The sequence below is a fragment of the Gossypium hirsutum genome, chromosome A12, assembly GCF_007990345.1.
Source record: "Gossypium hirsutum isolate 1008001.06 chromosome A12, Gossypium_hirsutum_v2.1, whole genome shotgun sequence".
Lineage (NCBI taxonomy): Eukaryota > Viridiplantae > Streptophyta > Magnoliopsida > Malvales > Malvaceae > Gossypium > Gossypium hirsutum.
This window is the reverse complement of record NC_053435.1, coordinates 94,205,416-94,232,965: the sequence shown is the minus strand read 5'-3', so window position 1 is coordinate 94,232,965 and position 27,550 is coordinate 94,205,416. Positions and strand designations below refer to the sequence as shown.

The 27,550-nt window shown below is 31.0% G+C and overlaps 2 protein-coding genes and 1 pseudogene across 9 annotated transcripts; 2 read left to right on the top strand and 1 right to left on the bottom strand.

The window, feature by feature from the left end:
• The first annotated feature begins 412 nt into the window (after positions 1 to 412).
• Positions 413 to 4,972, top strand: LOC107934760 (probable inactive purple acid phosphatase 1; annotated as a pseudogene).
• Positions 4,973 to 5,045: 73 nt separating this feature from the next.
• Positions 5,046 to 9,497, bottom strand: LOC107934761 (magnesium transporter MRS2-5). Of its 3 annotated transcripts, none has more exons than XM_016867260.2 (7): positions 9,122 to 9,497; positions 7,876 to 8,475; positions 7,401 to 7,471; positions 6,531 to 6,659; positions 6,103 to 6,444; positions 5,842 to 5,889; positions 5,046 to 5,360 (listed from the first exon to the last, which is right to left on the bottom strand). In XM_016867260.2, the coding sequence occupies exons 2-7, from the start codon at positions 8,306 to 8,308 to the stop codon at positions 5,130 to 5,132; spliced, it is 1,254 nt and encodes a 417-aa protein (XP_016722749.2). In that variant the 5' UTR covers positions 8,309 to 8,475; positions 9,122 to 9,497; the 3' UTR covers positions 5,046 to 5,129. The 3 variants fall into 3 exon arrangements, with proteins under 3 accessions (XP_016722749.2, XP_016722752.2, XP_016722748.2); XM_016867263.2 differs by having other exon boundaries at positions 7,876 to 8,468; positions 9,122 to 9,465; XM_016867259.2 differs by having other exon boundaries at positions 7,876 to 9,427.
• An 8,745-nt stretch (positions 9,498 to 18,242) lies between these two features.
• Positions 18,243 to 24,145, top strand: LOC107934728 (uncharacterized). 6 transcript variants are annotated; one of them, XM_016867227.2, is made up of 8 exons: positions 18,243 to 18,490; positions 18,783 to 18,897; positions 19,555 to 20,363; positions 20,457 to 20,589; positions 21,169 to 21,315; positions 21,922 to 22,116; positions 22,715 to 22,906; positions 23,514 to 24,145. In XM_016867227.2, exons 3-8 carry the CDS (start codon positions 19,622 to 19,624, stop codon positions 23,692 to 23,694), a joined length of 1,590 nt encoding a protein of 529 aa, XP_016722716.2. In that variant the 5' UTR covers positions 18,243 to 18,490; positions 18,783 to 18,897; positions 19,555 to 19,621; the 3' UTR covers positions 23,695 to 24,145. The 6 variants fall into 6 exon arrangements, with proteins under 6 accessions (XP_016722716.2, XP_016722714.2, XP_040939073.1 ...); XM_041083139.1 differs by having other exon boundaries at positions 18,249 to 18,490; positions 18,800 to 18,897; XM_016867225.2 differs by having other exon boundaries at positions 19,555 to 20,589.
• The last annotated feature ends 3,405 nt before the right edge of the window (positions 24,146 to 27,550 follow it).

Here is a 27,550-nt window from a genome sequence, read left to right as displayed (position 1 = left end):
TTCTCTTTTCTATTTTTTTTCCTTCTCCTTTTTCTTCTTCTCTTCTCCTTTTCTTTATTTTTCTCTTCTTCTCCTTGCTGCTGCTTCTTGCTTCCGAAGTTGCTGCTTCAGCTCTTATATTGGTCAGGTGCCGCGTCTGCCAAAGGCACAACCGGTGCCGCCTCTGGCACCCCCTCTATCTTTTTTTTCAAATTTTTATTTTTATTTTTTGTTTTTAACTATTTTTTTAACAGAAAATGATACAATGTGAGAGTCAGGGTGGTCACGCCGCTACCATAGACGGCACCATCCTAAATGTACCATTTTGGTACATAATTTTTTTGTTGTATTTTATTTTGATTTTTTTTTTGTCTTAATAAAAATCCCTTAACATTTTATAAGTTGACTTTTGTAGCTTTTAAAAATCTGAGCTTGGAAAACATGATCGTAAAGGAATCTCCCTTCAGCACATTCCTCTACTTCACACTTTACAATAAAAAAAACTCTTTCAACCAGCCATAAATCTCCAACTCCTTTAAAGGTTTCTAGTTCGGTGACTCAATCCTGTTTCTTAATCCCCATATTGTTATCTTCAATTCTTCATGCATTTTCTTTTTGGGGTAAGTTTAAATTTCACCTTTTATGACTATTTGTATTGGAGTCTTGCATAAGTAGCTTAGCTGGAACTGCTTTTCACCTTTGTCTTGGTATCTGGAAACTGTAATTATGCTAAGCTTTGATTCTTGTATAATTCTCTTTTCAAGTTTGAAGGTTTTTTTTTTAAATGATCGATTTCAGATGTTTGTAGGGATGAAGGGTTTAAGAATGATCATGTGGACCATTTTATTGGTTCTTGCAATACTTCATAGGGCAAGTTCACATGGAATCCAACCTCTTTCAAGAATTGCTATTCATAAAGCAACATTAGCTCTTGACAACCTTGCTTATGTTAAAGCCTCTCCTACTGTTCTGGGACTGAATGTAAGCTTAAATTGCAGCTTTTTTTACAATTAGCCTTGCAATGATCATCTATTTTCTGGATTACATGCCATTTTTTCGATCTTCAAGTCTTCATCGGGTCATTGAATCCTGATGTGTTAGGGTCAAAATACAGAATGGGTTACAGTGGAATATAGCTCTCCAAACCCTTCAATGGATGATTGGATTGGGGTATTTTCTCCTGCAAATTTCAGGTAGAATAGCAGGCCAATACCTTCCCCCTGAATATTTTTGTATCATTGAAACTTAGTATGTATCTTTATTCCAACTGACAGTATACCATGCTAACTAAAAACTTGCAGTGCATCAACCTGCCCAGCAGAAAACCCAAGGGTTTATCCTCCACTGCTGTGCTCTGCACCTATTAAGGTTCATCTGAAAATTACTTTGCTATGAAATTTTCAAGTTCTTTCTCATAGCCTGCTTTTAATTGTTAATGGAATATGTTACAATTAGTAAGATTAACCATCTTCTTTCAACAGTTTCGGTATGCAAATTAGACTACAAAGTTAATGGAAAAGGGTCCTTGAAGCTTCAGTTGATTAACCAAAGATCAGACTTCTCTTTTGCACTATTTTCAAATGGTTTCTTAAATGTAAGTTCACAGAAGTCCTTGCCTACTTGGATTCAGGTGTGAACTGAATCTACTCTTATATGCTAATTTGAACTTGTCTCTCAAGGTTGTATGGCAGCGTACAAGGATGATAGAATCATCTCTTTTCTTTTGTTCCACGAGCATAAGACTGCATTTGCTTAACTTGCCGATGCTATGTAGCTCTAACTCTTCATTTTTCTTTTAAGTACTCATGTCAAACACATATTCAGACAAGAGTATAAAGGCATGATCCTAAAAGAATCCTTCAAATACACGGAAAAAAGTTAGAAATATTTGTGTCTGACATATACAGATTATTGGATGTTCATATCCGAACCCAAGTATTCTAACTCCCTTACATCTTTTGTTTTCAATCTTTTATGTTCCTCAGTTGTGTTTAATGCTACTTATCATATGAAAATCATGATTATTTTCTGAAATTACTTGTGGTTAGTCCTTTTCTGTCAGTCGTTTATTACCTCTAATCCTTGTTACATTTCATAATTAGCCAAAGCTGGTGGCAGTATCAAACACAGTATCTTTTGCAAATCCGAATGCCCCGGTTTATCCACGCTTAGCACAAGGAAAGCAATGGGATGAAGTAAATGAAGTCTTTCCTTTGCAATCTTGAGCAACATTTTTGTCATGTTAGAAAAATTCTCCATTGATTTGTTGGTCTCATTTCTCAGATGACCGTAACTTGGACTAGTGGATATGGGATTGATGAAGCAGAGCCTTTTGTTCAATGGGGTCCTAAAGGCGGACATCAACAACATTCCCCAGCTGTTACTCTAACTTTTGAACGTAGCAGCGTGTGTGGTACATAGCTCTTTGGACTTGAATTATATTTCCATATCATCTATATATAACTTTCATTACTCATATTCTTTATTTTCTTTTTAAGTACCCGTACCCCACATTTGTATTTGATGCATATGCGGACATTAATATAATATAGGTTGAGATGGTTGATTCTCTTCTTACTTTCTATTAATTTGAACAACTTGGTTGTCCTTGTTCTCGGGTATGCTGGTAATCATGCCATTTCACCTTATCAAAGTGGATTCTTTTGTTTTCCTTTCCTTTAACAGTTATAATTTTCTCCTTTTCCTTTTCATTCTATAAATGCATCATCAGGTGCACCAGCGAGGACCGTCGGATGGCGTGATCCCGGATATATACATACAATCTTTCTGAAAGAGTTGTGGCCGAACAGAGTGTATTCTCTCCGACTCCTTATGTTTCTTAAATCACTAATATCTGATATCCATATCTGATACATATTTGGACATTGGTATAGAAATATGGTCCTCTAAGAATCCTCCAAATATATAAAAAGAATTTTAAAAATTGACCATATGCAAATCAATATCCGACACTTACTTGAATCCAAGTAACATACATTTTACTCCCTTTTACTATGAAGGTATACCTACAAACTGGGGCATCGATTGTTCAACAGTACATATGTTTGGAGTAAAGAATACCAGTTTAGAGCATCTCCATTTCCTGGTCAGAATTCTTTGCAACGCGTAGTCATTTTCGGGGATATGGGAAAGGTTTGAATCCCATTTGCAACTTCTAATTACATATTTAGTAATTTGTATGAAGTAAAAATTGTCATGATTTTCTTTTTTGAACTTTAAAAATATGATGTTCTTCTACATTCGGGACTTGCCGTTTCTTGAGGTTAAAACTTTGATCTTGCAGGATGAAGCTGATGGCTCTAATGAATACAATAATTTCCAGCGGGGCTCTCTTAACACTACTAAACAGCTTATCAAAGATCTGAAAAACATTGACATTGTGTTTCACATTGGAGATATATTTTATGCTAATGGATATATTTCACAATGGGACCAATTTACTGCACAGATTGAGCCTATTGCATCAGCTGTGCCTTATATGCTTGCAAGGTTGTCCACTAGCAGGCTTTGCTTGAGCTTGTAGTCTACTTCTGATTTCCAACTTATGTGACACTCGATGTTGATTGTTTTCTGTTTAGTGGTAACCATGAACGTGATTGGCCCGGAACTGGATCTTTCTACGAGAACAATGATTCTGGAGGCGAATGTGGCGTGTTGGCTGAAACTATGTTTTTTGTTCCTGCTGAAAACAGAGCTAAATATTGGTATTCTATGTCACTAACTCTTTATTTTCCTTAAAGTGCTTATATCTGACAAATATCTGAGTTAGACACAGATCTATCTGACCGTTATGAGGCCAAGCAATATAGTGGGTATATGAATTTTTCCTATAACAGTTGTGAATAGAAATAGCATGTTGACAGTACATCTCCATTTCGAGCAACATAGTTTATATGGGTACGGAGATATAACTTTCTAGGAATACTCCAAAAACATGAAGAAAAAAAAGAACATGCACACGTAACCGTGTCCCAGTAACTTAGGTCTCTGTATGAGTTCCTAAATGAATTCATTTTCTACTATAACTTGTTTGCATTGGATTTTATTTTCACAGGTACTCCACTGACTACGGCATGTTCCGATTCTGCATAGCGGACTCAGAACATGATTGGAGAGAGGGAACAGAGCAATACAAGTTCATCGAACATTGCCTAGCATCAGTTGACAGACAAAAACAACCATGGCTGGTCTTTCTTGCACATAGAGTTCTCGGCTACTCTTCTGACCTCAGTTATGCCGTTGAAGGATCATTTGGAGAACCAATGGCAAAGGAAAACCTTCAAAAACTCTGGCAGAAGTACAAGGTTGACATTGCCATCTATGGTCATGCGCATAATTATGAAAGGACATGTCCTATATACGAGGTACCCCTAAAACTTTTTTGCAATATTTAAGGCAGCAAATTTTGTGTTGCTAAGATTAACATTAAACTCACTCAAGGATAAACAAACCCAGAGCTATATATTTGAGATTCGAATCTCCATTTTCTCTTATACCTAGCAAACAATTGATTTTTGGAAATGGCCCATGGTACAGAATCAATGCACTGACAATGAGAAACGATACTATAAGGGCACACTGAAGGGAACAATACATGTTGTTGCGGGAGGGGCAGGAGCAAGCCTTTCACCATTCACCACTCTCAAGACCAAATGGAGTTTATTTAGAGATTATGATTATGGATTTGTAAAACTTACTGCTTTCGATCATTCCAACCTGCTGTTTGAATACAAGAAGAGCAGCGACGGGAAGGTTTATGATTCTTTCAGAATATCCAGAGATTATAGAGACATCTTGGCCTGCACTGTGGATAGTTGCCCACCTACAACACTTGCATCCTGAATGATATACTTAAATTTGCTGTCATTCTCTTGAGCTTGTAAATATTACCCTCAAAACTGCATGTTTTTTGCAGTATTTCAGGCTTACCCTTCTAATACTTGTACGTATCAAATATTAGTATATTTCAACATATCCTATCTTTTAAATACTTTTTATATATATTTAACCAAAAACTTTTGAAGATGAAAGATGAAAGGTGACAATTTGTCGAAGCACTGCAAATGCAATATATATTCTAACAACTTGACGTAAGAATAATAGTAGTTTTCATCTTGAAACTCAAGAGCTTACAATGGGAATATTTTCTTGTACTTGAAATACAACAAGAAAGAAAAGTACAATAACCCACATCCAGCACCTGTTATAATGAGAACCCAACTAAATGCAGACGGGTAGTCAAAAATCGAAGCTGCAAAGTTCATTCCAAACACACCTGCTACAGCAGCGAATAATGTGGCTACAAAAGTCGCCGCAGTGAGAAGTAACTCAAATTGAATCAGATGGTTCTGGACATTGCCCTGTTTAGCAAAACAGGAAGAAAATTGATCTTTGATTAATATTTACTTACGACTTCCCCAGTTGCAATTCAATTTTTTTTTTCATTTCTAAACGGCTTTGCTTGGTAGAGTGGAAAGAAAATTAAAAGGATGGAAAACACAAATTTTCTTTTCGTAGGTGTGCTTGGTAGGAGAGATAAAAAAATGAAAAAAAAAAGAGTATATTTTCTTTCCATCCATTGCCTGGTACAATTAAATAAAGAAAATAAAGAAAATAAAACATTTGAAAAATGCATAATTTTGAATTAACATACACATCTATTTCCTTTTCTTTCCTCTCTTCATTCCAATTTGGAAGATAGAAAATGGTTATCCCTAATTTTCTTTCCTTTCACTTTTCTTCACAACCAAGCACACTCAATTTATTTTCTTTTCACTTTTCCATCCAATCAAGCACACCCAAAAAGAGAGGGTATCATTGAAACAATCAATCAATTCTCACCAATTTAATGTTGATCAGATCTTCAGTGTCATCAATGTACTCTTTCAGCTGCATAACCAGTAAGATTGGGCATCAGTGGCTGAGTATAATAGGTTACTAAGTACTGGAAGAAAAAACTACTTGTGGCGCTTGAAGTCAATGCAACATCTATATGTTAAACTTAGGGGTGGCAAAAACAGATCATTCTCGGTTCTTGGACCTCTAGACCAGTAGGATGTACCACACTAACATATCTACAGTATAAAGGTAAAGGTCTCTTACCGATAACAACTTGCTAAGAGTATGATCAATGACAACAAAGTATGCTTCGAGTAACATTTCAAGTTGCTCAATATTATCCCCACCATGTGAACTAGATAAGCTTCCTTGTTTACTTGCAGTCACGATACTGCTAAATGCCCTTTGCAATCTTGGAGCTCCACTGGTCGATGCTATTGGTGAAACAGGAGCAGATTTTGAAACTTGTCTGGTCCCACCGGAAAAATTAGTTAGAGGATTTATTTCATGGGGGGTGTTGCCCTCTGACCTTAGTTTTTTCTCTGTGAGGTACATCTCAGCCATGTCACCATCATCATCCATAAGATGCTCTAATTCATCTCGAACCTGAAATTTCAATCTAGAATCAATTATATAAGAAACAAAGCTACAATAGGTGTATTCCAAAACACGCTGTATATAAATATCTATACCTTCTGAACTCGCTGGGTTAATGTAAGGAGGTGACCTTTTAACCTTCGAACACGCTCCAGGTTAAGAGTATTAATGGATGATGCTAGTTCATCTAGCACTGGATATATCTCCATTTCCAGTTCTTTCACCTATAGAAAATAAATTTTCCGAATGTAAAGGATTTTAGCTTATTATGATTTCATACCAACATGAACATTGATTTCCAAGTGCTTTACTTTAGTTTAGCTAGCCTAATTACAAGGGACAAAGCCAAGGGGGCAGGCAGGGGTCTCGGCCCCACCTTGGTTTAATGGAAAATTTTCACTTTTAGTCCTTCCTAAAAGTTAATAATTCAATTTAAGCCTGTTAACCCCTTGATTAAATGGAAAATTTCCATTTTTGGCCCCTCCCAAAAATTAATAATTTAATTTAAATCCTTTTACCACAAAATTTTTAGCTTTGCCCCTCCCCCAAAAAAATCTATAATTTTATCTCAGTCCCCATAACACAAAAATTCCTTGTTTCGCCCTTGCTATTTACCCTAATCTTTTTTCTATAAGACCAGAACAAATAGTATCACAAAGACACTTGGCCTCCTTTTTTCTATAAGACCAGAACTTGTATTATCACAAAGACACATTTGGCTTTATTGGATGATGATGCATGCTAAATACAAAGATCTACAAATTATATGCAATGAGTCGGCTATGAAAACATCATATTTACTGAGACCAGAACCTATCCTGTGCATCAATATATAAATGTCTCTCAAGGATGCACCTCTAGGATATCCCCTCAGTGTCAAGTAAAAGAAATCCAATTGGTTATGTACTTGAAAAAAGATTTCAAGCATTTTTAACAGTTAGCTAGTGATAGAGGTTATGGAATACCTTTACATCAAGTGACATGCAAGTTAGTTCCAATGCCAGTTCCAGAGCCCTAAATTCAAATGGCAGGTCATCTGAATAAAACAAGTAGATAATATAACTATGTAAGCATGTTATATGACAACTTCCAAACTGCCAAATAAATAAAGAAAGAAGGTGAGACAAATAAGAACTGCCATAAAAACCCTTTGGGGACTAATAAATTTAGGAAGAATCATTTAGTTCAAATTAGTAATCTTTTAATAGATGTCTCTGTTTCAAAGGAGCAGCATAGCAGTCAAATTTAGTAACATTTTCTTACGCTTCTCCAAACAGGATAACAAGTCAGTGGATATCGTGGGAATATATGAGAGTATATCAGATATTTTGTAACAATAATTTCAACAGCAAGTAGCAATCAATATTGTTTATTTAAGACTCTTTCAGCCATCCACTTGAAACCAAACTAAACTACAGGCTATTAAGAATGCATTTTTACCAGATTGGTCTTTCTTTGCCTGAAGACGCTTGCATAATTCAGACTTATATTGGACAACATTTATGTCCAAAGAGTTCATCAAGATAACCTCCTCAGCTGTGATTATGCATCTTATTTGCTCAAGACTGACCACAATAGCCTTCTCCCTTCCTAGTATTGTTGAAGGATAAATAAACAAAGGGTCCAAAAGCCTTAGGTCCCTGGATGGCAAAGAACACTGTCTCATTATTTTAGCTTTATCAAGTTCCAAAATCTTCACATTCCCGTCTTGGTCAATCTTTATCCATGAGCGACTGCTGTGTCCTCTCTTCTTCACACCTGGAAAGCCAGACCAACGATTCGAATGTGCACTTGAAGTATTCCTTTCACAGTTATTGGAAGATGTAGATTCAGGAACGTCAGATGGAAGAAAATCCCCCTGTGATTCTTCCATTGTCTTTTGGTTTTTCCTCCTTCAATTTCAGCCAACAGTATTGCAAAGAGATGATATATCAATTGCCATCGCAAGAACAGCAGCAGCCTCGCTCATGAGATGGGAATCAAATATATTTGAAAGTTACAGTTCTTGATATTTCTCGTGTGAATTGAGAATCCTGAAAACTATAGGCAGGTATATGACAAAGCAAGAAAAGGACCCCTTTAAAAATCAAATTACAGCTTTCAAAGAAAAGGAGGAAAAAAAGCACAAAAGTAGAAATAGAAAAACCTAAATTAATAAACCAAACAAAAACTCTGCTCATTTTAGCAGCTGAATAGTTACAAGCAGGGAAAAAAAGAGGAAGGACTCCACCTTGAATGTCATGCTTCATTAGTCAATTCAACAAGGGACAAAAACCAGCAATTGCTCATTGCCCAACAATTAAGAAATATATCAACGATTAGATACACAGCATGAAGTTAACTCAAGCAGTTATAGTTCTCTCGAAAGGCACAAATCCCAACACTCATAAAGACTAAGAAAGCATTCGAAACCAAATTAAGAAACGTATAATATGGTTCAATTCTATTAATCCATAGTAAAACGTTAGCTCAAACAGATATAATTCTCTAACAAGAAGCATAATTACCAACACGGAAAACCCCTAAAATAGCATTGGAATACTAAAAAAGTAATTTATTAAAGACCGAAATAAATAAACAACCCAATTTTGCTTAGAAGAATAAGCGTGAAAGCAAGCAAATTCCAGGAACAATAAACCCAAGGGAAAAAAAACGATTAAGAAAAGGGTAGAAAATTTTATTATACCACTTGAAAACAAAGGTCCAAAATCAGCAGAAGCGGTGGATTGAATCAGGGATCGCTTTGTTGCACCAAATGGAAGCGAAGAGAGTCAGTGAAACAGCGGATGGAAACTGATCTGCCACCATTAAATTCCGGGAAGCGTTTCTTGCGCTTTTCGACTTTTTACAGTTGATTTGGTAACATTTTAATGTAATGAATCAGCAAATAAACAGATAATCATATAATCTACTGCCTTCCCCTAAAAACAAAGTAATTCAATCATTCAAAAAAAAAAAAAAGACGAAAACGACTGTGAATCTGAACCAAGGTAGGTTAGTATCCATATTGATTTCCACGTATTTAGATTTTAGATACTAGATTACGTCAGATACAGGTGAGTGAAAGAAAAAATAAAAAAAATTAATATTTAGAATAAACTCGGTGAATTGTATTTTACCATTTTTATTAAAAAAAAAGTAAAAGTACCATCATCCATTTTACTTTTTTATTCAAAAAAATAAATAAATTTATTTATTTATGTTAAGAAAAAATATTAAATTTAATTCTTCTATTAGAAATTCATCCGTTAGTGATTCTTGTTATTTTTAATTAATTTATTTAATTTCTAAACATCTTATATATGATTTCACAATATAAATTTCAATTTTTTATTTTCTTTAAGTCAAATAAAAAACTAACATTACTTAATATATGAATTGAAAATTTAAAACATTTATCTTATTCTCAATATTGCTTTCAATAAAAATATTATATTTAACTTTACAATCGGCCAACGCTATCAAAAAAATTCATTGAATTTGAAAGAGAAAAAATAAAATGGATAATAAAAATGAGTAAACTTTGATAATCAAAATAATTAAATTGAAAAAAATAGAACTATTTAAACAAGTAATAAATTTTTATATAATTAGTGTAAAAACAAATTATAAAGTTAAAAACATATATTTAAAATAATATATTTTAATATAGAGATGTTGAAATTTTCATTATTTTCAAGACCATTATATGTTTTATTTTTAAAAAAATACTTCATAAATGTATGTGCTTTCTACTAATTTTATTTATGATGTTTAAAAAATTAAATAATTATGAATGGGATAAATTTTTTCATATAAAAATCATGTTATTGTCGAAAATGTAAAATGATCTTAATAAGAATAAGCACTATATGAACAATTAGTTCCACTCGTCGAAAATCTTTACAATTTGTTATATTAAGATTAATTAGAAATGCACCAAATAAAAAACAATAAGAGAATTATTACTATTTTTTTAATATAATGTAAAAATTAACCTTTGAAATTATAAATTAATGTTGCATAAAAATTAAATTTCACAATTTAAAATAACATTTATAAAATCATATACAAAATATATTTAACTAAATTAAATATATAATAATTTTTTAAAGTATGTGAATGAATTAAATAAATAAAAACAATTTTAATTATAAATAATAATATAATACAAATTTCAAAGCGTAAAATAAGAACAAAGTTAAATAATTTATATTTAATGTGTATTAAAAGAAAAAAAAAGTCAGAAGTGAAAAAGAGATAAAGTGGACAAACAATCTTTTTGGAGAGATTTTTTTCTTAGAAAAAAGAGAGAGAGAGAGAGAGAGAGAGAGAGAGAGAGAGAGAGAGAGAGAGTGAGAAGATATCATGTAAAATAGCTTCTTGTTCCTTTCCTTATGTCTATTTTTATTAAATCTAAAATTTTAAAAAATAAAAATATATATTTAAGATTAATATATTTAACCCAACAATATATTATGAATATCGAAAATACATGAATATGAAATAACAATCAACCAATAGATTATGACAGATTGCAGGAAAAAAATAGAAAAGTGCGCTATTATTATTAATAAAAGAAAATTTATTGATAGAAGAAAATAAAATATATATAATTAAAATTTAGATAGAAACTAAATACATAAGAGTAATGAAAAAAAAAACAGAAGAAACTCTAAATGCTTAAAGATCAAAGTTGAAGATATTCCACGAAGCGATATTCTTACAAATTTTGGGCAGAATCATGAATAAAAGGACTTAAGAACACGTTTAGAAGTGTATTAGGCATATTCATGTAAGTCATATTACCACCATGAAATTTTGACTTCGTGACCTGATCACTCGATGTCACAATTATGGAATTGTAACGTTGCGACCTAGTCACTTAACATCTCGACGTAGCATAAGTTACATCGTGACAACGCTACTTAATAAGTTTTGTCACTATATCAAAAGTCCCACGTCATGTTTGTTTCAACTCTGTACTATTTTAAATAGTTTTACCTTTTTTGGGTTTCAATCACCTTCGATTAACCCTAATAAATCTTAAATGATTTTAAAACTTTGAATCTTGTCTAAAATATATTTTAATTATTTTTTAAAAATGTTTCAAATTTTTAATTCTTAAATAAATTCAATATTTCTTTCTTATACATGTTTCGGTGGAATTTTTCATTCGTACTGGTTGTCTAAAATGGATGAAGGTGTTATATTAAATGACATTTAACCCTATTAACTCTTATAAACCTAATAAGAGCTATATATATATAGTATTATATAGATATATAAATTCTAAGTCTATTTGTAACAGCTCGATTTTCAGTAGTGTCAGCAATGGTGGTTTCAAAATTTCGTTATTCAATGATCGAATCTGTAAATATTATTAATTAATATTTACGAGTTAATTATAGTATTATATTATATTTTGGTATGACGAATTCATTAATTTGATAGTTAGTTAAAGCACAAGTGTAATGACCCTAAAGTCAATGATATTGAAAAATGAGTTATCGAGACCTCGTTTTCATAAACCGAGCTTATTGTATAGGTGAACTGAATTTTAGATAGGTAATTTTATCGAATTAGTAACTAAATAAGATACAATGACTATATCGTAAAAATGGTAAAAATTAGTTGTTATAAATTTTTAATTGTTAAAGGGCTTAGATAATAATTAACCAAGGTTTGAATGACAATTTGGCCACTATTAAGACTTAGGGGACGGTTGGTGTGTAGAAAACTAATAAATTATGATATAATTATATGTTGAAGTAATAAAATATGTTTCTATATAATGAAATAATAAAATAAAACAATTTGAAAGAAAGAAAAGAAAAAAGAAAGAAAGCCATCTTCTTCCCATTTCTCATCTTTTGGCCGAAACCTTAGAGGAAAAAGAAAGATTGAAGTTTCAACTTTATTTTCTTGCATGGTAAGCTTTTTTAAGTATTTTTTCATAAATTTTATATTTTTGAGACTGTTGTAACTTGATTTAGTTATTATGGGTATTAAATAGTAAAATTATTAAAGTTTTGAAATGTTACCATTGATGATTTTTTATGTTTTTAATGTTAAATGGCTTGGTTGTAAGTTTAGAAATGATAAAGGACTAAATTGTAAAGTGAACTTTATTAGTTTTGAGCTTAAGGACTAAAATGTAATTATTTCAAAATTATCATGAAATGTTAGTAATTATGGATTCTAGAGAACCTTAAAAGGATGTATTTAAAAATTGTTCGTGAATGGAAATTAAATGTGAAATATATGTTTGTTTTGGTTTTAGGGACTAAATTGAATAAAATGTGAAACTTTAGGAAACTTTTGTAAAATGAAATTAAATTTTTTATATTCTTATAATAAGTTGTTGAAAGATGTTTAGAATTGATAAATTAAAATAAATTATTATAGATAAGGATTTGAGTCAATTGGAAGATAATCGAGAAAAATGAGAAATTATAAATTAGTCCCTGACACCTTAATTACTTGTTGCTTTTCTAGGTAAGTTCATATAGGACTTACTTTATCAATTCATAATATGTTTTTGTTATGTTATGTAATTTTAGTTGTATTATCGTGATTATAATGTTTTGACATCAAATGGACTCAATCATAAAATACGAATTAAATGATAAATATGAATAGGTATATGCTATTGAATGGATTTGATTAGATATGTAATTGGATAGTATGTATGTGATGTTGTTATAAGGTTTAAAATGTATATAGATCGTTATTTGATATATGAAAAGGTGTATACGGTCATAGGATTGAAATGATTCAGAAATTGTAACGGTGCCTAAATGAATTTAGTAAACTATTAGAATATGAGTGACAGACCATTAAGGTTCAAAAGTAATCAGGTGTTGGTCAGGGATTTCTTTATCGATAGTTGAGATCCATCATGTGTTGCGAATTCTCAGCAGCTCGAGTGAGCAGCACCGAATAAAGTTGCAAAAGTAAACCTGACCTACAACTTGTGTGAACAAATTCAAATATCACAGCTTGAGTAAGCAAATTGAATTATTCTTTATTGATGCTTGAGATCCAGCCCATATTACGGATTCTCGACAGCTTGAGTGAGCAGCATCGAATAAAGCTTGTATAAGCAAATCAATTCTATAGTTTGTGGAAGCAAATCAGTTCCGTGTATCCGAGTTCAATATTCTTTAGTTCTTCGAGTGAAGATAGAAAGTGCAACAAAAAATGAAATGGATGTAATGGTGGTGCATGAATGAAGATAAATATACATGTATGTGTTTGCAAATGAGTTATGAAATGAGTTGTTAAACATGTAGTTGATTATGTTATAAATTCATGTCATGTAAATGAACTAACCTCTGAATGTACTTGTTGACATACATGTGAAAGTAGTAGGATTCCAAATGATTTCTGTAATGGCCTAAATTCAAGGTTATCGGAATAGTGGTTTCATAACCACAAATTCGATTTAAAGAGAAATTTATTTTAATATTTTTGCATGAATTTTGATATGATAGGAAAATCGTATGAAAATATCGATAGAAAAATTTTACCGATTTAGCGGTTAGTTAGAAAAAGAAATTATTGAAGAAATTGGGTAAAAACAAGGTATCGAGACTTCGATCTCGTAAAACCGAGTCAGAAATATTTTTATAAATATTTATGAAATTTTAGTAATGTGGTATTAAAATTTCATTAGGAAATTTTAATGTTTGGGTAGTCAATTAAATGAAAAGGACTAAATTGAAAAAGGTGTAAAAGTGGTTGGGATGATTAAATAGCTTAAGTGTGTAATGAGAAAGGATTTAAAAGGAAATTAGACCCAAAATTTATTTGGTCTGGACATGAAATCGGCAAGAAAATGGATGATTTAAGGGCAAAATTGGAATATTGCATAATTAACTAAAAAAAATTAGGACTAATATGGAAATATCTAGATTTCTTGTGATTTCTCTTCATTATCATCAGCCAAAACGCCATAGGAGGGGTTCTTTAAGCTGGTATTTCATAATTTTTGCACCAAGTGAGTTAATCCTTACCTTTTTCTCGTAATTTTTGTGTTTTTAAGACTTTTACAACTAGGTCCTACTATTAATTTCATTAGTTTTTTATTTCATGGATGAAATTGAAAGTCACCATGGTTGATTTCTGTAAGTTTATGATTAAATAAAATTAAATTGAAGTTTTAATTTGTTTATGAGATGATTTTATTAGGTAATTTTAATAGAAATTGATTTTAGGACCTAATTGTGAAAAAGTTTGGAATTAAAGTCTAGTGCTGAAATTCTGATTCCCAAAGGTTATAAGTAGTTTAAAGTGATAGAATAAAGTGTTAATTGAGAATTAATTGAGCAGTGACGAAATTATCATTTATTAAAAGCTTAGAGAAAAAATGGTAATAAACATCTTGCACTAAAACAGTTTTAGACAGCAGTAGTAAGCTAACTTTGAAAAATCACCATAAATTTTAGAAATCAAATTAGAGGGTGAAAAAAATATGGAATTAAAGCTTATTGAGTCTAGTTTCTCATAGAAGAAATGGTATAAGAAATTGAATTGTAAATCATGAGATATAATAAATTTTGTGAGAAGTGTTCCCCTGTTTTGACTTTGGACAATCATCAAAAATTGGAGAAAAATAATTAGGGGTTAAAATTTACATGTTTAAATTATTAATGAGTCTATTTCAATATAAACAAACAGAAACATCATCCAAATTTTGTACTAAGAGATAATTAATTTTTAGTAAAGAATGGTCGAAGCTGTCAGACAGCAGAATAGGGGTAAGTTTGAAGATTTTACTGTACTTATTGGTTGAACCAAAAATTCTGAAAATTTTATGGTAGAAAGGTATTTGAGTCTAGTTTCAGAAACATCAAGCAATTTTTAATTTGGAATTTTGTAGCTTGAGATATAAATAATTTAGTAACTATGACTCAAATAGACAGCTCTGAATGAACTATAAATAATAGTGGAATTATAGAGAATGTCACAATTTCCATGTTAGTCTCAGTATGTCTCAATTTTTTAATTTTGAATTGAGGTAAGTTTACTGTTTTAACACCTATGAGCTTACTAAGCACATATAATGCTTACTCTGTTATGTTTTCCTGTATTATAGTTGTCTTTTGCTGATCGTGGAGATCGAATAGACTTGGAGCTCACACTACCCAGCTTCAGTTTCAGTTGACTTTTGAACCATTTTTGACCCGGTTATGTGGAATGTAAATAGGTTTCAATATGGTTAAGTGTTAAGTTTGAAAGATGATGAAATGGTCCCTATATAATGCTTGTTTGGAATGTGTATATAATATGTAGATAGGGCTTGAATTGTATGTGTGTATAAATGGGAGATTTTATGTGTTTAAGCTAAGAATGTGGTTGGTTTTTGGATGCCTCTTTAGAGTGCTTAAAATTTACAAAATGGTATTACGGTTCACAATGGTTGAAGCTCTCAAATGGTCGTATTTGATTGTAAAATGGTTGGATTAGTGTGATATAAATGGTATAGAGTTGTATCAATTGACTTGACTGGTTCGTGATACTTATTTAACCTTGTTGTGTAATGGTTTCATTGAGGCATATTAGTTAGATGATTAGGGATTGTTATATGATATGTTTTGGTATGTTTTGAATAGGTTATTAAGTTACCAAAATGCATTTTGAGGTTACATCTTAAGGTTGGATTTGAAGTAGACATCAAATGGCATAATTTGTACCACACGGTCGTGTTTCATACACGGGCTGGTGACACAACCATGGGTCTATTGGGAAATAGTTAAAAGCACACGGTTTCTGATTGTCACATAGGTTGACCACACGCCCATGTGAGTACTATAGAGTTGGTCATCTAGTTTTTTCACACGGTTTCAGTTTGTTACACGGTCGTGTGACTTTTGATGAATTTTTTCAATTTGATCCACACGGCTTGGATACACGATCGTGTGATCCCTATTTTGCATGATTACCTTTATTTTTTGAAAATGTTACAGTTTGATCCCTGTTTGTTCTGGGTAAGTTTTAAAGCTTTTGTAAGCTTGACTTAGACTCGGTTTTGTTTGTCATGCATGATATATGTAACAATTACATGTTATTTAATATTCTTGAATTTAGTTTTGCATGTAATTGTTCCGTTAACTATCATAACATCCTATAATTCGGGTTCGGCGACCGAACTAGTGAGGGGTGTTACAATATTATATCCCTATTTACTCTTATGGCTCCTTAGGAGCTGGTTTTATATAATATATAGATATGTGCTATTAAGAAAGGATGAATAAGATTAAGTAAAAGTACCACGGAGGCATTATACTAGAAGTCAGATTACATTTTACCTCCGCTATTCGAAAATTGGGTAAATTAATCCATATACGTTAAATTAAAGTACAGGGGCCTCCATAGTACTTGTACCAACACCAATAACCACAATATTTTGCGACAACACTATCTTTAGTTGACAGTTTTTGTCTTTGTATTAGTTTTACTAATGTATTATGCAGTAAGAATAATAATTAGGATGCCAAGTACAAGAACATAAAAACTTGCTCTTCATGGAATAAAAAGTTAATGTGTAAAGAATCCGTGCGATTTTGAAGACTACGAAAAATAAGGTGTGAAAAGGTCAAATACATGTTATTGACATGAAACAGAGGTTTGAAGTTAAGGGGTCTCTTTGAATAACATGATATGATGAGTGTTTAAAATAGAAAATAAAGTTGACTGAGTTTTAACTCGGTTGACATCGATATTATTATTAGTGCAAAAAGACATGGATTCGAATGTGCTCAAATGCATTTTATCTTCCTAATTACGAGTAAGAAGGATTTATGGACAGTTCTAATCATTATGTAATAAAATAAGGAAAAAATGGAGCTCATTGATTTCATTGAATGAGTAATTAAATCTATATGTTCAAGTGAAGAACATTTTTTTTAAACATTTTCATCTTTAAATGACTTGGTAAAACCTACAAAGTAGTTTGAGAAAGTAAGTAGTGAGAATCTCACTTAGATGTATATAATTGAGGTTGCAACTTGAGAGTAAAAAAAAATTGGACTTAAATCATTGCTTATTTGTAATGTTGATTTTAATGATTTGATTCTTTAACTAAGAATCATTAAATGTAAGTTAATTTTGCATTAACAATTTTTTATGTGCAAAATCTTTTTGTCGTTGTGATTACAAAATATTCGAAGATTTACTTTTAAATTCACTTTGAATTCATATTTAATAATGATATTTTATTTTTATTTAAATTTATTTATAAAATAAATATTTAACACTTAAATAGCCATTTAAATAGTAAAATAGTTTTTTTGGGAATTCGTAGTAAAAATAAATAGACTTTGGTATCAGCTTAAATTCGAGGATAGATGTATTAAAATAAAGGTTAAAATATGCTATAAATCTTTATACTTTTTTAAAAATAGAAATTTAGTCATTATACTCTTATTTTATGGAGTTTAATTTTTTTATTTTTTAAATTTTAAAATTCAGGGTTAATTGATAAGATTATTATTATTTTTATTAAATTTGCTGCTATAACATTTTTAAAATAAAAAAATTCACTTAATAATCATTAAATTAAAAATAATTTAATTTTTAATTTAAATTTAATAAAATAATTAATAATATTAAGAGTTGACATTGAATTTTGTTTTGAAATATAAAAAAGTTGAGTTTAAATTTTGAAATATAAAATATAAAAAAGTTGAGTTTGAATTTTGAAATATAAAAGGTGAAAGAGAGTAAAGTGAATGAAATAAAAGTACAGCTTATTTTTCGAAAAGTACATACTTGTCCCACATTTTAACTTAAAATAAAAGTACTATGAGTAATTTACCAAAAACAAGCAGAAACTGATAGAACAAGGTTTTATAAAGGCATTGGAGTTGGCCATTTTAAGTAACCATAACCAATCTAAGCTTGTTGTAGAAACCATCAGTCTTCATGCTGGTACCATACGAACTGCAAATGCAAGAAAATTTGAAAAACTAAGCTATATCGAGCTCAACTGTTTCCCTCATCCTGCAAATAAATGGAAAGACGCAGTAAGTTGAAAACTAACAACAACGTCTTCAATTGCAATTTTGATGAGGTTAGTTTCAGAAACTATGAACAAATTTTGCAAAAATTGGCGTTACTCCATCCACATTTTTAAACCTCTTAATTATTTTTATGCAGTTTTTTTTTTTAAATTTATGATTGAATTATTATACAAACAAAACGAAAAATCAGTTGTTTTTTTTTATGTGTAATTTGATTCTCAATTATCGGTTTCGGTTTTCTGGTTAATTTTGTGTCTATCCTTTTAAAAAAGTTGGGGATAAACATATGACGGGTTTCTTTTTTTGTTAATTCCCTCTTCTTTTAACTTTTAAAATTGATAGGTATATTCCGATTTTAGATATTTGTTCAACGTAAAGAAGCTGCTGAGGATAGCCCGGAGACACTTCCGACGAGTCTAATTTCAACAGTTCATATGTTCAATGCTACAAAACTAAAGTATGTTTGTTCTTTTTCTCTTTTCCAATAAGTTTATTATAATTGTTTTTTCTCTTAATTTCTGAAAAATAAACATAGTAGAAATTGTTCAAGGGAAATGAATTGATTGCATTTATTTCTGGTATTAGTTCAGCAATTTGATAAATTAACGAAGCTTTCAACTTAGAATTGAAATTGCTAATGGAATGAAACGTAATGTCTTTTCTGAATATAGTATATATCAGAGAATTTCTGCTACCAAATGCCTTTGTTCTTCATGCTTATGATTTTAAGTGTCCGATGTATCCAACATGGTCCTTCTCACTTTTTACTTTGTTTGGAAGAGCTTATCATCATCATGAAATTCTATCATAGACATATGTGTCGAACACGGGTACTTTAGGGCATGCATTGTTTTTCACGATTTCACTACAATGTTCATTGCATAGGCTGTATATTTGTTATTCATTCTAGATTCCTTCCTCAATTCATAAAACTGACCAGTCATCAAACATAGATATTGTTTTCAGCATTACAATGGTGTTATTATTATTATTATTATTACAATGTTTTGAAGTTGTTGAACGTCACATAGTCTTTGAACTTTGTCTAAATCTGTGAACACTTCATCTTTTCACTGACATGGCGAAAGGTTTCTTTCTGTTTTTCATTTTCCAGGTAGATCTATGTGTTGATAAATACAAATGCATGATTTTGACCCTGTTTCGTACAAACTTTTTAAGTTATGGACTCTGATAGCATCAATAGAAAGAGTAAGAATTCAAGCAAACGTGTAAAATTTAAGGATGAAAATGGAAACAGTAAGCATTCAAGTGAAGATAGTGGAAGCAGTAATGATTCAGATGCCCTTTCAGAGATCCTAAATAGTATTGAAGGAACTAAAAGTAATGGCAATTCTGGAATTATTAAGGGCTCAGGAAACAAAAATGATGATGAAATACACAAAGGGCCAAAAGATGAAAGTGGAAGAAGTAATCGATCAGAAGTAGCTCAAGGGGAGATTGATAGGTCTAAAGGTGATATGTCAACTGAAAATATTAGCTCGCCGCCATCTTCGTCTTCATCATCATTGTCTTCACCTTCATCTGGTTCATCTACCGATGATAAGTCTCAAGCAGATACACAAGAATCAGGCATATCAGGATTAACTTCTGGCAAGAGCTCTTCCATATTAAAACGAACTCAAAATGGATCTGCAGGTTCAACATCTAATTCCCAAGTTCCCATTGTTGCACAAGAATCAGCATTGACACAATCCCCTCCAATCCAAGTAATGGATAGAGGGGTTGAAGAGTATGATCCGTATAGGATTCCGTCTGCTGTATTTTCTGTAAGTAAATCATCAGCACCTATGGATTGGAGTCTTGCTTCTAATGACTCATTGTTTAGCATTAAAGTAGGGAGCACTAGTTTCGCCAGAGATCTAATTCAAAACAAGGAAACTGCCCGTGGTGTGGAAAAGCCAGGTGAAGTTAACGCATTAATTCCATTCCCTGCTGTTGCTCCAACGTACACAGAGAATTTTGAATTTGACAAAAGCAAGGAAACTGTGGTTTCAGATGATGCTGTTAAGGATAAAACAGCCCTTACTGCTGAAGAACCAATTGTTGACAAGTCACTGTCAATTGCGCCCTGGAATCAGCCCAATATTTCTGAAAGTAGAATTGGTCAATGCTCCTTTGACTTTCCAGTGTAAGTTGATAGTGTTCTTTTATCTGCAAAATTATCCTATATACTTGTGGATTGATGTGCTCAACATAAGTTTTTCTTTCTGCAAAACAAGTACCTTTTACCTTGGTGTCTATGCAGTTGTTCATACAAACCTTATGTTATCATTTATTCATTCCCATATGTAAATTTCAAACCCAATGCTTGTTTGATGCATACCCATGAAGCACAGACACTTCGTGCATGGATCTAACATGGAAAATTGTTTCGTTGGGGTGGAATACATGCTTGACATGTGAAAACACCTGGACACAGCACAACATGCAAAGCAGGGGAATCAACAATGAACAAAAGCTATTTGCATGTTAATATTTAAAGAAAAGTATCAATTATATATTCTTTTTGCATACTATTGTCAAAAAGGAAAATAAAAAGTTTGCGGTGTCTTGTCGTACCCATCTTCTAATTTATTTCAAATCCATGTGTCACAAGGTCCTTATCAAGAATTGCATGTCCATGTCTATTCTTCTTATGTGCAGAATCATATAGAAATTTCAAACCTAGTGGTTTCTCTATAATGAATATGCACCTTTTCTACTGCAGAAAAAACAAAAGCAAGAAGAAGTGTGCATGGCCATCATGCTCCTGTTCTGGTTGTAGCTGGGCTTTCTGCTACTGTTCTAATTATAGCTGTGCGTTGTGCTACTGTTGGAACTGCAGCTTGAAAAGATTCTGCTGTTGTTGTTCAGAGTATGTTTCTCTTCTTCTCCCTACATCTATGCTACTGTATCAAAAATTAGATATAAGTAGATCTTTGGGCAAGAAAGACTTTCTTTTAAAAGATTGATGTCAATATTTGTGTCTGATCACATATTTGGAAATGAGTATAGAGAGGATAGAGGTATGAATATGATGCTCCAAGTAAATTAAAAAACTAAGAAGAATCGAGCATACTCAATCGCATCTCCATATCTGACACTCACTCATGTCCAATTAACATAGGCTGCACTTATGATGCATATATTTGGGTTGTTGTATGCAGTTTTCTTCAGTGTAGACTTCTCTTTTCCCCCACCTTTATCACATATTAGATATAGCATATCTTTGGGAAAGAAAAACTTTCTTTTAAAAGTTTGATATCCGGTATTTGTTTCCAATAATGCTCTAAATATATGAGAAAACTGACAAGAAATCAAGCATACTCAATCACATGTCCGTATCCAATACTCATATCCAAGTAACATGGGTTGCATATTATGCTTACGATGCTTATATTTGGGGTTTCATATACAATCTACAAGAAATTCTAGATCTTGTGGGAACTTTTCAGCTGAAGTTATATTGGTATCATTGCAGTTCAGAAGATGAAAGTAATGTTTCAGAGGAAGAAAAAGTGCAGCAGAAACTACAAGAAAAGCCTAATGTTTCAAAGAAAGAAAAAGTGCAGCAGAAACAACAAGAAAAGCCCTTGGCCTCTGCATTGAAATCGAAATCAGCTTGCAGCAACTGTTGGAACTGCAGCTTGAAAAGATTCTGCTGTTGTTGTTCAGAGTATGTTTCTCTTTTCTCCCTACATCTATGCTACTGTATCAAAAATTAGATATAAGTAGATCTTTGGGCAAGAAAGACCTTCTTTTAAAAGGTTGATGTCAATATTTGTGTCTGATCACATATTTGGAAATGAGTATAGTGAGTATAGAGGTATGAATATGATGCTCCAAGTAAATGAAAGAACTAAGAAGAATCGAGCATGCTCAATCGAATTTCCATATTTGACACCCACTCATGTCCAATTAACATAGGCTGCACTTATGATGCATATATTTGAGTTGTTTTATGCAGTTTTCTTCAGTGTAGACTTCTCTTTTCCCCCACCTCTATCAAATATTAGATATCTTTGGGAAAGAAAAACTTTCTTTTAAAAGTTTGATATCCGGTATTTGTTTCCAATAATGCTCTAAATATATGATAAAACTGAGAAGAAATCAAGCATACTCGATTACATGTCCGTATCCAATGCTCATATCCAAGTAACATGGGCTGCATATTATGCTTACGATGCTTATAGTTGGGGTTTCATATACAATCTACAAGAAATTCTAGAACTTGTGGGAACTTTTCAGCTTAAGTTATATCGGTATCATTGCAGTTCGGAAGATGAAAGTAACGTTTCAGAGGAAGAAAAAGTGCAGGAGAAACTACAAGAAAAGCCTAATGTTTCAAAGAAAGAAGTGAAGCAGAAACAAGAAGAAAAGCCCTTGGCCTCTGCATTGAAATCGAAATCAGCTTGCAGCAACTGTTGCAACTGCAGCTTGAAAAGATTCTGCTGTTGTTGTTCAGAGTATGTTTCTCTTTTTCTCCCTACATCTATGTTACTGTATCAAAAATTAGATATAAGTAGATCTTTGGGCAAGAAAGACTTTCTTCTAAAATATTGATGTCAATATTTATGTCTGATCACATATTTGGAAATGAGTATAGAGAGTATAGAGGTATGAATATGATGCTCCAAGTAAATGAAAAAACTAAGAAGATTTGAGCATACTCAATTGCATCTCCATATCTGACACTCACTCATGTCCAATTAACATAGGCTGCACTTATGATGCATATATTTGAGTTGTTTTATGCAGTGTTCTTCAGTGTAGACTAATCTTTTCCCCCACCTCTATCAAATATTAGATATAGGATATCTTTGGGAAAGAAAAACTTTCTTTTAAGAGTTTGATATCCGGTATTTGTTTCCAATAATGCTCTAAATATATGATAAAGCTGAGAAGAAATCAAGCATACTGAATAACATGTCCGTATCCAATACTCACATCCAAGTAACATGGGCTCCATATTACGCTTACGATGCTTATATTTGGGGTTTCATATACAATCTACAAGAAATTCGAGATCTTGTGGTAACTTTTCAGCTTTAAGTTATATTGGTATCATTGCAGTTCGGAAGATGAAAGTAATGTTTCAGAGGAAGAAAAAGTGCAGCAGAAACAACAAGAAAAGCCCTTGGCCTCTGCATTGAAATCGAAATCAGCTTGCAGCAACTGTTGCTCCTGGTTCCCTTCGTGTCGATGGCGTTGGTGTTGCTCATTTAACCGTTGTAAAGGAAAATGCTGTTGTTGAAAGGAACAACCAAAACTCAAGCCACTGGCCTCTTCCCAGCCAAAAATGCCTGCCCAAATGGTGCACTTTTGTCATTGGATGCTTGCACATAATTTGTTCAAATTTAATCATCATGCGTGGGTCATGTCTTCAACACAAATTCAAAGGCCCTCGTTGAAGTGATATACATTTACATACATAGACGCACACAAATATACTTCAATGGAATCTTAAGTTCCTAGACATCTTTTCTTCTTATGTATAATTATACGAGAATCAGGTCCTTTTAGCTAGTGAGAATATAAGGGGGTGCCTAGGGACTGCTGCTGGGAAGGGAAAATTAACCTTCCCGAGTTTAGAGTAGAGATAACAAAATACAATCCACCGCTGATAGTGTAACAGGCTAATTTTTGTTTATGCCTGTTCCATCCAAACTTTTAAAAATTATTATTTTACTCTTTAAACTATTCTATATATATTTTTTATTTTTATTTTTGTTATAAATAATACATAGCAAAAGCTTGTACACTTGAAATGAAAAAGGAATTTGACCATACATTGTCAAATTTTCAATGCTTCGTTTCGATTTTTATAAACATCTTTTCTATTATAATATCTATACTTTTCAAAAAAAAATTATTAGAATTTTTTTATATCTTTCAATATTTTTATGTAATACTTTTTAAAAATATTATTTAAAAAAATCCTAAATAACCTATCCACTCCCATCTTTCACTTCAAAAAGAACACTAATTTTTAAAAATAAATATTACTTTTTATTTTTTCTTTCCATCCATCTTCAAAATGAATTAAAAAAAAAAGCAAATAAGTCAATGAAGCTTTTGACATAGTTTGTAAAGGTTGTAACCTTAAACTTTTAATATTTGAATTCAGATCCTACCCTATGGAAGTGTAATCTAATTTTATTTTAACTTAAATCTTGTCTTTGTAATTAAATTTATTTAATTTTATTTGATGATATCTTATCATTATTAATGGAAATAATTATCATTATACCTCTTCAAAAAATAAAATGGACGAAAATATTTGTTTCATTTCATATTATTTTACAAATGAAGCTGTAGAAATTTAACCAAAAAATGATGATAATAAATGATCAAGTCTCAGAATCCCTTCCTGATTTTGTAGAAAAGCTGGAATTGATTTGAACCAATGGAAATGGGTGAGAGTTAATGTGACATCTCACCCACTAAATGCTTTTATTAATCTCCAATCAGACACCACCCATCATTAATGTTGGTGTCACATTTGTGGTCCTCACTTTTTTTATATTAACTTGAATTGTGAAAAACAAGTTCTAAATTTAATTCAAAATTTATTTATCATTTAAAAAAATTTAAAAATTAAATTCTTTTTTGGATTTTTTTTTAACCATTACTAACTTACAAGGAGTTACTTTTTTTTCTCCTGAACAAACCCGTTATAGGATTTTAGCTGAGTTGTTCATATCTAAGATTTGATTATAAATTAAATTATTAGAAATTGAATTAAAAAATATATCTGGGCATTCCATTTCCACATGGTTACACACAAAAATTGCACAGCACACCGTTCCTTGAAAACATTAAAATATTTGCTACATTATTGATAATTCCACAAATATCCTATTTTATTATTTTATATTAACTGTACCTACTCATTTCTCGGTCACTATCTATTCCTTTCAATTAATTTTTTTATCCAATGTATTAGTATCTTCGTGAGCGAAGTTAAAAAAAAAATTTAGGAGTTAAAATTAAATTATAATTTTTATAATAGTAAAAATATCATTTTTAAAAGATTAAATTATAATTTTAACATTTTTAAGAAGTTAAAGTATAATTTTATTTTTACTAATTTAAATTTTTAAAAATTAAAAAAATTAAAATAGGTAATTTTTCATTTTATGAGCCCTAAATTCACCCCTACATAGAAAATAAAGATAAATTCCTTAATTATTACAATAATAAATATTATTATAAATAATATATAAGTGATTATTCTATACATTTTTAATGAATTTGTTTATACATTTAAATTTTTTTACCTTATAATCATATTTCATCATTTCAATTTAATTCTTAAAACCTACCTTAAATATGCCATTTAATTTTTTTTTAAATTTAGACAACATATCTCAATAAACAATTTTAATTGTCAAAAGGCTTAATGATAAATTTGGTCACTAATTTCTGTATGTTTTGTTAAAATGACCTTAATTATATTATTGAGCTTTTTTTTACCATCAACCTTTGTTATTTTTTTCAATCTACTTTTTTTAACATATTTAATTAATAAATTTAAGGTTTCAATTTTTCTTTTCTTTCAAAAAGTTTCAATCTTTCGTACATTTGTTTACTGGGAAGTTTTTCTACTGAGTTAATTTTTTAGATAATTATGTTTATTTTCTTTAAATTAAGAGTTATTTTGAAATTTAATGTATTATTTATTTATTTTATTATTGTCCACATGTAATTATCTTGGGTTTTTTACCCCAATATTATAAAAAAAATTTATAAACTAAAATGGGTTGTCAACCAGATTAATTACGAAAATAGTATAAATTTTGGGGTCGCGCCTACCTGACAGGCGCAACACAATTTTTTAATATTAATTTTTTTGTTTAAAAAATTATTATTATATTATTATTTTTTAAAAATATTTAAAATAATATATGGGTAAAAATACGGGTTTTATACTGGTGGGAAATACCCGAAAATGGGTCGTGCCTGTCAGGTAGGTGCGACTGCCACGTCAGCTCCCCCTGCTCTCTTTTTTTCTTCTTTCTCGAATTGTCCTTGTGTTGCACATTTTCGTAAAATATTTGTTCTTTTTTAGCAAGATTTCCAATACCCCGTATAATATGTTGATGTGCCTAAATTTTTTGTAATTTAACTGACAACCTATTTCGATATATAATTATTTTTTGATTTAAAAATTTTATTTAAAAAAACTCCTCTTACCTGGCCTTGTAAGAAACTTTAAATATAAATTTTTATAGTTTTAGCGAAGATTTAAATATAAATTTAAATATTTTAATAAAAATAAAATGTGCATGACATATTATATGAGGTATTAGAAATTCTGCTAAAAAAGAACAAATATGTTACGAAAATGTGCAACACAAGGGCAATTCGGGAAAGAAGAAAAAAAGAGAGCAGGGGAGCTGACGTGGCAGTCGAGCCTACCTGTCAGGCGCGACTAGTCGTGCCTACCTGACAGGCTCGACCCATTCGGGTATTTTCCACCCGTATAAAACCCATATTTTTACCCATATATTATTTTAAATATTTTAAAAAAATAATAATATAATAATAATTTTTTTAAACGAAAAAAGTCAGGTAGGCGCGACCCCAAAATCTATACCATTTTCGTAATTAATCTGGCTGACAACTCATTTTTGTGTATAATTTTTTTTATAATATTGGGGTAAAAAACCCAATTATCTTATTGGGTTATCTTAGTAATAAATTACATCTCATTAAAAATATTCCACATATGAAATTTCACATCATCTTCATTAACTTTTTTAAAGGTACTTTCGTTAAATTTGTTAGAAAAATGTAGATTGAAAAAAAAAGAAGAACAAAGGTTGTTAAAAAAAAGACTCAAAAATACAATTAGGACCATTTTAATAAAATATAAAAACGTTAGTGATCAAATTTGTCATTAAACCTAGTCAAAACCATCTTATTGAAAAGGTAAGATGTAAATACTAATCAATTTGTGAAAATATTTTTTTTATCATTAATGATTTGATTTAATGATATGGTTTAAATTTTTATTTTTAAAAAAAATAGCAGTTGAAGTGAGATACAACGATCATTTTAATATTACTTTAGCAAATATGGTTGTCTAATTATTACCTCAAATAAAA

What these genes read in the sequence shown, in the direction of transcription:
- LOC107934761 (XM_016867260.2), bottom strand. Translation starts at nt 8,308, where the DNA reads ATGGAAGAATCACAGGGGGATTTTCTTCCATCTGACGTTCCTGAATCT. An exon ending in GGCAAAGAAAGACCAATCTG is followed by an intron (nt 7,472 to 7,875) that starts GTAAAAATGCAT and finishes TGTTTTATTCAG; the next exon opens with ATGACCTGCCATTTGAATTT. An exon ending in CTCTTAGCAAGTTGTTATCG is followed by an intron (nt 5,890 to 6,102) that starts GTAAGAGACCTT and finishes CTGGTTATGCAG; the next exon opens with CTGAAAGAGTACATTGATGA.
- LOC107934728 (XM_016867225.2), top strand. Translation starts at nt 19,622, where the DNA reads ATGGACTCTGATAGCATCAATAGAAAGAGTAAGAATTCAAGCAAACGT. An exon ending in TGCTCCTTTGACTTTCCAGT is followed by an intron (nt 20,590 to 21,168) that starts GTAAGTTGATAG and finishes TTTCTACTGCAG; the next exon opens with AAAAAACAAAAGCAAGAAGA. An exon ending in TTCTGCTGTTGTTGTTCAGA is followed by an intron (nt 21,316 to 21,921) that starts GTATGTTTCTCT and finishes GTATCATTGCAG; the next exon opens with TTCAGAAGATGAAAGTAATG.